This window comes from Carassius gibelio, chromosome B14 (genome assembly GCF_023724105.1).
Source record: "Carassius gibelio isolate Cgi1373 ecotype wild population from Czech Republic chromosome B14, carGib1.2-hapl.c, whole genome shotgun sequence".
Taxonomy (NCBI): domain Eukaryota; kingdom Metazoa; phylum Chordata; class Actinopteri; order Cypriniformes; family Cyprinidae; genus Carassius; species Carassius gibelio.
In genome coordinates, this window is record NC_068409.1 from 8,498,286 (window position 1) to 8,508,676 (window position 10,391).

The 10,391-nt window shown below is 37.3% G+C and overlaps 1 protein-coding gene across 1 annotated transcript; it reads left to right on the plus strand.

Annotated features, from left to right (window-relative positions):
- Positions 1-212: 212 nt before the first annotated feature.
- Positions 213-10,059, plus strand: LOC127971744 (complement C1q-like protein 4). The gene is made up of 2 exons (XM_052574968.1): positions 213-1,038; positions 7,616-10,059. The coding sequence occupies exons 1-2, from the start codon at positions 496-498 to the stop codon at positions 7,793-7,795; spliced, it is 723 nt and encodes a 240-aa protein (XP_052430928.1). The 5' UTR covers positions 213-495; the 3' UTR covers positions 7,796-10,059.
- Positions 10,060-10,391: the final 332 nt, after the last annotated feature.

The following is a 10,391-nucleotide window of genomic DNA, read 5'->3' on the forward strand; positions in this document are numbered from 1 at the left end:
AAGTGATATATATTTATATGACAATATAAACCCACTGGATCATCCAGAATTGCTGTTTATATGGAGCAATAACTGGGTCTGGTGTGTGTCACTCAGAAGAGGTCGTGGTTAGTGGGCTGGTGTTCATGATTTTGAAATAGTAAATGCAAGCAGAGGAGGAAAATTGCTTTAAAAATTGAAACTTTTAAAAGGAATTGAACACAGACATCCTTTAAGACTTTATTCCATATAGGATATTTGATTTGTTTGTTGCTGACAGTGGATTTTTTTATATATCGAAAAACAATTTATTTTTGCTCATTCCTCAGACAAAGCCACGTTTCATTGTATCGGGCTCCCTTGTTAACTTTTCTATCTCACCTTAGTGCTTTTTATTTCCCAGTGTTCATTCTGGCCGGGCCTGTTTCTTCTAAAGGGGAGGGGGACTTCCTCTCTATCGCTGCCTCGCGCCTCAGCCGCAGGAAACGCGTTATTGGGGCAGCAGTGGGCGTGGCCATGGTGCTGGTGCTACTGGTCGCTATTCCGCTATTGGTCCACAGCACCAAACTGGGTGGGTCTGGAGGTGGAGGTACGCATTATGAGATGCTTGGAAGCTGCAAGATGGTCTGTGACTCTTTAACGCCCACCAATGAACTAACACCTGTTTCGCCTCCTCCTCCCGACACCCCAGGACGCAGAGGAGGAGGCAAGTCAGGTTTTCGTGGAAACCAAGGGCCACCAGGCCCCCCAGGCCCACGTGGGCCACCTGGAGAACCAGGAAAGCCAGGTCCACCTGGACCTCCAGGACCAGGCCCAGGGGGATACATCCCATCGTTCTACAGCCCCAAAATTGCCTTCTATGCTGGTCTCCGCAAGCAACATGAGGGGAGTGAGATACTCAAGTTTGATGATGTGGTGACAAATGTAGGGAATTACTATGAGCCTACCACAGGCAAGTTCACCTGCCCTCTTCCTGGAATCTACTTCTTCACCTATCACGTGCTCATGAGGGGCGGAGATGGAACTAGCATGTGGGCCGACCTCAAGAAGAATGGACAGGTAGGAGGCTGTGTGTGTATGTGTGTGTGTGTGTGTGTGTGTGTGTGTGTGTACACAAGGACTGTGAGCCCTTTAGAGCTGAATTGAGAATGCCTTTTAAATTCCAATTCAACATCTGAATTTATATTAAGGGAGCAAACAAGATTCAGAATTAGATTTCAAATGTAGGAAAACAGAATTTATATAAATTAATTAATTAAAAAAAACTGTAAATGTAGTTTAACTGGAAAAGCAAAGTTTGTCAAGACTAAGTGAAGTTTACAGAGAGATGACAGACAGACAGATAGACAGACAAATAGATAGATAGACAAATAGATAGATAGACAAATAGACAAATAGATAGATAGATAGATAGATAGATAGATAGATAGATAGATAGATAGATAGATAGATAGATAGATAGATAGATAGATAGTTTTTATCTGTTATATTTAATATATCAGCTTATTAACCGTATTTAAATTATATTAATTTTTGTGGACAGCTGAAAAAGAAGACTTTATTTGAATTACAATGAGAAAATGAATTGTTGAATTACAATCCAGTAAAAAATTGTGTTTCTTGTGGACCATGGCCAATTCAATACAACTCATAAATTGAAAGACAGCCAATTAAGTTAGTTAGTTTTTAGAGTTAGTTTTGCACATCCCTGGTGAAGACTTTGGATTCACTCTGTGCAATGGAAGAGTTTGCCAACTAAGTTTTTAGTGGTATTTTAAGTAGACAATGTCAGACGTGAATGAATTGTAAAAAACAAGAGTGTGATTTGACTGAAATATCAAACAAATATTAGATTCGCCGGCAGGATTAAGAAATGCATTTAACATTCAAATAGGATCCAGTAAAGCAGCTTCTCAATTATTCAGCAGTCATTTTCTCAGCCTATCACTTGAAGCCTTGCTGTAGATACCTACAGTGGGGGAAAATCGGCAATGCGAACATATATATATATAGAGAGAGAGAGAGAGAGAAGACAATGACGACTTGCGAAGAGTATAGCATATCAAAATGGGTTCAAATATGATTTGATTTTGAACAGTCCATTTTAACAGAATTAACTATATATATGTTTTCATTATTTTAAGAATCAGAAATAGCATAATCAGTTTCTGATGAAAAAGAGGACATTTGTAACACACACAAACAAGCAAACGCTCTCTCTTTGACTCTCTCTGGAGTGGAACGAAATGCAACAGCTGGAGACAGTCCTCACAGGACCCGTGGATTTAGAATAAACGAAAAAAGTAAGGAGAGAAAAAAACTCTCCATCTGGTGAAACATGACACGGATCTGGGATTCAGGCGCTCTCAACTCAACCGCTCAGTTTTGATTTCTAGTAGTGGAACAGAAAGCAGGGATTATCCAAAGAGATATAAAAATTCCCTTGGCAACATGTGTTTACATACTGTGTGTCTGTCTTTCTCACACACACACACAGATTCCTGGAGCTTTTGGTCCTTTGTGACAGATATATCTGACAGGAAGTGATGAAAGCCCTTTAATGAGACTGTAGAAACCTGTCAGCTTCCCTTCATCGCACTTCCATTAACATGACATAACACCTGCCTTTAATGCCCTTTGTCTGTTCATCATGATCCAGCACAAAAGAAACTGATTGTAGTCAGTCCGCAGCTTTGGGATCCAAAAAGTTTATCTGTGAAATACTAGTGGTGGGACTAGTTATATGATCCTTCTCTGCAAACATTATTGATTCAAATGCACAAGCTCTGCATGTGAAGCCAAACTCATGCAGTGGATTCGCAATTTAAACCAGCAGATTTATCCTTAAATATATATCCCTCCAAAAACACACCTCAGTGTTTGTTCAGAGTGGTAACATCTAAACAAGTAATTGGTTATATTCATGTAAAAAATATTATATTAATATTAGAATATAAAGTGAACCAAAATACAATGAAAAATCATTTTGAAATCTCATTTGAGAAACTGCTACACAATTCAACCTTTTGAATTCAGTTTCAGGACAAACTGAGACACTTTTTGACTAATATCTGATCAAAAGTTACCTGAATTGACTTTATGAGTAATCGCAAAATTAATACAGTCCTGAATGCTGCACTGAATGCTGTTACTCGGTTTGTCTCTTAGAGGAGCAGCATGTCTTTGCTACTCATATACTAAAAACATGTTATCGCTGAATATACAATAGCTCATGCGCTGCAGGCCAAATTCAGACTGCTCAGGATTCAACACAGCCTCCATTAACTTGAGGACGAGATGCGGAAAGTGAGAAGATGAGGAGAGTAAGTATTTATTGTCATTCCAGTGATCTCCTCTTGTGCTAAATCATTCATGTCTTTAAGATGAGATTCCCTCTTTTCCACCTGGGCCACACACAAACACACACACAGAGCCACACTCTGCCAAATGTCTATCTCTGCCCTCATTAATTATCTCTCCCCTTAGCTAAATTATTTAACCCATCTCAAGGTCCTCTCATAGCATTCTCCCAAACATACCACACCGACATGAGTTTGGAATCGCTCTTAAAGGAATAGTTCATCCAAAAATGAAACTTCTGTCATCATTTACTCACCCTAATGTCAATGCAAACGTTTCGTCAAAGAAGACATTTGTCCACAAAATTGACACCCAATGGAGTCCAATATTGTTTTGGACCCTGCTGACTTTTAATGTAATGACACAAAGAGTTCTGTCTTCTTTTTTGTGCCATAGAAATAACCATACAGTATTTTAACATGAGGTGGGTGAGACTTTTCATTTTCAAGTAAGCTGTTGGAAAACATGCCCATAACACTGTAAAATTATATTTACGCTATATTTATTATAGCTTTTTTTAAATAAAAAAGGCAAAGGCGAAACCTGAAAGTGAGAGCCCACTCAGATGAGCAGGGTGTGCGATGGGAGGCGGCAAAATGGTGTGGGATGATAGAGAGATGAACAGAGGAGAGGAAGATGGATGGCTAATCAGAGGAGAGGCGACAGAGAGGTCGGGAGAAAGTGTTACTGCGAGGCCAGAGACACAGACAGCATCAGATCAGTGTAAGTAAGACAGATGAGCAAAACGACAGAAAGTGTGAGCGCATGTGTAAGTGAGAGACAGAACGAGAAAGGACTGCTGACCTCATTGCAGGTCATAGATTTACACAAGCTGATACTATAAACATCTATGATCTTCCATCCAATACAGCCTGTAACTGCAGCGAGATTCTGGCAGTTAGTTTTATTTTTAGAGAACTCTGAATATTAATGTATTTGTGAAATGCCACTTATTAGTTGAAGTTTGGTTCCTCATGGCAGGGCTAGATTGCATGGGGCTGAATAAGAAAGGAAAACAGCATCTTGAGGGGTGCAGCCGGGAGCACAATGTCTACAAATTAATGTCACTCAAGTAGAATACCCAGAACTTGTTTCTCATTACAAATTCAATTAATTAATTCAGTAATTGATTCTTGCCTATGTAAACATGTCTCTTCTCATCCCACTGTACGACTTGCTTTTACTTTGGGTTCAGCTTTAGCACTTCACCTCCCCGTCTCTTGCAAAAATCTCTCCCTCTCCTTGGTCTCGTCAGAGTAACACGGCACTAATTAAGGTGTGATTCAGAGAAGTTGTTAGAAAAGCCTCGAACATCCTGTCAATTACACAGCAGCTAATGAGTTTACATCCTCTAATTAATTAATTAATATAGTTAATGAGGTAATCCCACAGTACCTTGACAGGTTTTTGCAGCTGTTGCAATAGATACTTGTACACCCCTTTTCCCTGTTTACGTATCTGCGCTTTCTCTGCGCCTTGTTTTCTTCTTTTGTATCTGTACAGTAGCTCTCATTTTCTGTGCTTTCACTGCCCTTTGCATGGAATAAAGGTTAATCTAATATGAACTCTATGAATACGTCTGTGTTTGTGAGGAGGCCCAGACAGGACAGACAGTAAAAAACATACATGAAACATGCATCATGCAAGGCACTTACATTCTCAAGTACTGTTATTTTTACTAGTTAAAGGACATACTAAGAAACACACACCTGGAGCCTTTAACCTTGAGGAGGGACTGTGAAAAGAGACTGACAGTGAAGAAGAGATATGCAATGCTGCCATTATGGAAATACTGGTAAATTTGTTTGAAATGTTTGTGGCGAACAATTTGGCACATTCATTTAATTCATTCTCGTTTCATATCAGTGATGCTCTCAATGTCCACCTCTGCTCTCTCAATTAAACAAAGATTAAAAAGAGAAAATGAAAGATGGAGATTTATAGAGAACAAAAAAGAGAGAAGTTTCAAATTGCATGGCTTCATATCCACCTTAGATTATGACGCAAAACTGATCTTTCTCAGTTCCTTTTTCTTTCCATCCAAGCTTGTTTCTGACCAATACATATAAGTGAAATTAAAAGTACTTGCATCAGATAAGCGAAGCAAGTAAAATCAGTCATACATGGAGCCCTGCAGTCATATAACCAATTAGCCTTTTAAATGTTACTCAGAAATGGAATTTGTATGAATACAAAATTGCAGGAGATAAATGGTTCATTCATGAACTCATAAATCACAGTGTTAACCTTTAGCAGTGGAGAACATGATATATTTTGAGGTTACAGACTGTGGTAAAGCTACATGCCCTCTGTGTATGCAATATATATATATATATTCCTTTTTATTTGATGATAAGAAATTTACTTAGTCATGAAACTTTATGAACATTATGTACAGCTCAGCTGAAGTCCACAGATCTTTTTCACAGGAATAAACACATTTATGTGCTTTTATTGCCAAACAACTAAAATCCAAAGTAACGTAATTTTAAAATAAATAGGGCTACACTCCTGAAAAAAAAATGAAAATAAATTTAAAAGCAGCAGAAAGCCCTGTGCCATGTGTAGTTTATTTCATTGGCTTTCATAAAAGTCAGCTAAAATAAATTACGTCTACAACCAAATGAAATAAATTAGATTCACCACCAATAATTTGTGTATTTCTGTGTATTATTTTCACTTCTGACAATTGGATGTTTTTCTGAGTGTAGGCTATTTGGTTCTTGAATTTATTCAACAAATATTTTTGCATTATCATCACGCTGTTTCTGTCAGAAACTGTCTGTATAGTTTAAACCGAAGACCTGCTATTTAATCTGATAACGGGTCATTGAAATCACTGGGGGGAACAACACAACACACATGCTAGCTCTCTATTTCACACACACACACAGTTAATACTTGGTGACTCCATTTGACCGGTGGTCGGTACGAGGCTCCGTTTATTGTGATACAGTGGAGTTATTGAGGAGTGGGCCCCATTAGGAGCAACAGCCGAGCCACTGCGCCGGGCAATTACCGAAGCAGCGAGGCCCTGACGCAGCCCCAGGCCTCCCGCGGGAGCTGCCACCTCGCGCCGTTAATCAATCCGATTTAGACTGGACAGGGACACGAGCCAACACGAGACGCGCAGTGGAGACACGCGCGTGACCTGCATTTTATTACGATTCCAGCTGAAAAGATGGATAGATGCTGCAAGGAATGAACAGATATGGGGGAAGAGGTGCTGGGAAAAGAAAGATGAGGGGAAGACAGGGATAATTAATGAGTAGATGTGAGAAGAATTAAGCACAACTCAAGAAAACGTCGATCATTTGGAGACACGACTGAAATATATTTGGAAAACATTATTCTTCAAAAGTACAAAGTGTATTATGGGTAATGTAGGATTAAAAAACAATAAAATAATATATATATATAGAGAGAGAGAGAGCGATTATAGATTATTTGATGGTAGCAGACCTTGGATGGTAAGCAGTGAGAATTAAATAAATTTGAGTTAATACTCATTAATTATACACAGGACTGGAAGCGTTAATTATGCTTTGATTCTTACATATACAAGGATCATGCATTAATTATCAGTGCAAGAATTAGACTTTGGTTGAAGCTGTATAGACATTAATCAGTGTTTTGAACTGAAATGTTTGAGACAGGTGTGTTTCTTTTAATGCTGATGTTCAAAAAAATTATTAAATGTTAGTCGTTGATTTTTTAGTCCTCCCTTTATCTTGTAGGCTACCAAGTTTTTTTTTTTTTCTCCTTCAAATAGCCTGGTTGGTATGACTGTGAGTAATTTAATATTGCTAAAGCCTGATATATGCAGAAGAAATGGTTTTATATGAGTTTAACATTTTAACAAATTTGTCAGTTTTTACATTGTTGTTACATTGGTACATGTTGTGTTTAACAGCCTTTCCAATGAATTACACACCACACACATGCAACACACAGATCAATAAGCCTTATTCCCTCGGACCTTGGTCTGTCTTGGTCTTTTGTTCTCTCTCTGTTCTGTGGGAGGAGATGAGAAATCATAAGACATGAGGGAAAGACTGTTTGCTAGAGAGAGAAAGATTGCCAGTTTCCAGTGAGGTTAAAGTATTTAAAGGCATCTGCGCACTGACAATTGGTAGAAGCAGACAGATATCATATTTAAAAGATTTCAAGATGTTATTCACTGAACACTTCTACTCTTTCTCCCCTGAATATTATAATGTACTCTACCTTTTAATAAACTTTAAAACCATTTATTCTCTCTCATTCCATCTCTTAGGTGAGGGCCAGTGCGATTGCTCAGGACGCCGATCAGAATTATGACTACGCCTCTAACAGTGTGATCCTGCATTTAGACGTGGGAGATGAAGTCTGCGTGCAGCTGGATGGTGGAAAAGTGCATGGAGGAAACACCAACAAATACAGCACATTCAGTGGCTTTCTCATCTACCCCGACTAACAAATACAAAACATTCCTAAATATAAATATATTATCACATATTTAACGCCATCACATCAGGCCAATTGATAGACAACAACATCTGATACAAGCGATACAACATGATATAACGCCAAGAGAAAAAAACTGCTAAATGAACTTAAAAACTGATAGTATACTTTATGATTATAGGAACAAAGTCAGCAGCATTGGTAACCCATTTTATTTTATTTTAATATATGATGAAATTCAAAATGAAAAAGTATATTTAAAGAGAAAAAACATATGCCGGGACTTGATTTTATCCACTGGCAATTGACTGGACTGTAAAAAGTGGTCTGTTTATGAGTGGTCTAAACTCAAAATTTTGTCTACTTCCATAAAGTTTTAAGCATAAGCCTCAATAAATTTAAATTAAAGAAAAAAAAGTATTACTTAAGTTACTGCCAAAGTATTAAGACAACAAACATTGTGTGAAAACAAATCTTAACAGCGTGAAAAAATAATACCAAAAAAAAAAACGAATAAAGAATATCAGTGACTACTAACTAACTCATTAACAATATACCACAAAAAATTATTCTAAAGAAGAAAAGACTATTTTGGATGTGAAGCAAATTATAACATTTTTAATGAAAGATTATGTAGACAAACTTTTTTCTTTGGAATAATGTACACAGATTAATTGATCACAATAACACTACGTGAATTAAAGTAAATATAATTGATTAAATTCTGATTTCATGTTGACTTTAATCGAGTTATAGATGCTCTGTATTGACTTTGTACTGCTAACAGTCATCTTGGTCTGATCATGGTGTATGTGTTACTTTTAAAGGAGTAATATGATGCTACATGCACTTTTACAAGTTGTTTGAACATAAATGTGTGTTGGCAGTGTGTGTACACAACCACCCTAAAATTAATTGTTTATATTACTCAGATCTTTACCCCTTTCTCAAATCGAGCTGATCTCATGTATGTGTGACATCACAAAACAGGCCCCTCCCACAATAATTTGTTTGAAAGAAGCGTTTCAGCACAGACTGGACTGCTGTTTCTTACTTTAGACCAGTCCTGAGTGACTGTCATTAGTCCACCATTGCTTCACCGCCGGAGCAGATGTAGACAAGAATGACTCCTAAGATTGAGGTGTTCTGTTGTTGGATATAATAAGAACACAGCAGTCATCATTTACCCCTGACATCTGGGCCTCTGAAGACACAGTGGATTATGTTTGTTTTTGAAGAGAATTTGCCCCCGATCTACATAAATGAGTCTATGTTTGCGCGAATCATTCGTGATCCAGCTTAACCCACAGTATAAGTGGGTGTAAGTTTTTTTTTTTTATGAATCTTTGCAAATCGACTTTCCAAAAAATTTGCTAATTAGCAAATTTCAGGATTAATGCTGCTAAAGTAAACAGCCCCTTTAGAGAGCATCTAGGAAGAGAGGGGCGGGGTCAGCAGAGCTCATTAACATTTCAAGGTAAATGCTACAAAACAGCTTGTTTTTGACAGGCTAAAAAGGTGTTTTTTACACTACCACTGAGAATTTTTAACCAAACTATGTTACAGACTTCATATCAACATGTGGAAAATGGGTATCCGATTAAGGCGATTACCATGAGAGTCTTTTCTTTTAGCCAACCAATGGTGAACATAACGATTATTTAGTTAATATTTTTCATGTAAATTCTCTGAATCGCAGTGTCAGGCTTTTTCCAGTTAACACAGTGACAGTATGTTTTGTTCAAAGCTCATCCATTTGGTTAAAAAAAAAAACTACCTTTAAGGATTACCCAGAATTATCTTGTTGCATTTTAATAGATCACCATGCTCCCTCTGCACCATTATGTTTGTGCGTGCATAACTTCTAAAAGGCTTTACGCATTTCATGGCATGGAAACTCTTTAGCGTTTTAGCCTTTATGTTTGAGATTATTGTGAAATTATAAATAATAATTATAAATTAACCTCTCTGTATAATGCCACAAACATCCTTTAGGATTGATTAGTGGACTTAACATTTAAAGTGACCTGATCCATCTGTAACCTGAAGACATCCAGTTTCTTTGTGTGTGTGTGTGTGTGTGTGTGCATGTATCAGCGATGTATGTGATTCACATGTGTGTCCATATCAATATAAAATGTAAGAAAATTTTCTTCTAAATATCTGACTTGTAGATTGATTGCTGTTGTAAAGCCTTGCAGTTGTGTAATTAATCATTATTATAGACTTTTAATCTGGCATGTTAAAGACTAGACATGCTGTAAATAAAAAATAAACACATTCGTGTCCATCTTTCTTTCAACTTGCCTTCCATTTTTAATTAAAGCAGGACATTTAATATTCTGAGTGGTTTATTTTGGTTAAGTGTGTGTATTTGAACAGCCTGAAGGCATGAAGGCCAAGCAATCTACTTAACTAACCAACATATAATCAATACATGCCTCCCTCAATATGAAACTGAGCTTCAGAACTCCCATAAAAAGAATGCATAAGGTAGAAAAACATTTAAAATAGATTGAAATCAAGAACAAAATTAGCCATTTGAAAAAAAATAAACACACTCTATGCTTTTCTCAAACACACCACTAATTAGTCCGGAAGCCATT

Excerpts from the sequence above, each read along its gene's own strand:
- LOC127971744 (XM_052574968.1), top strand. The coding sequence starts at position 496 with ATGGTGCTGGTGCTACTGGTCGCTATTCCGCTATTGGTCCACAGCACC. Across the intron at positions 1,039-7,615 it reads ACCTCAAGAAGAATGGACAG|GTGAGGGCCAGTGCGATTGC; the intron begins GTAGGAGGCTGT and ends TCCATCTCTTAG.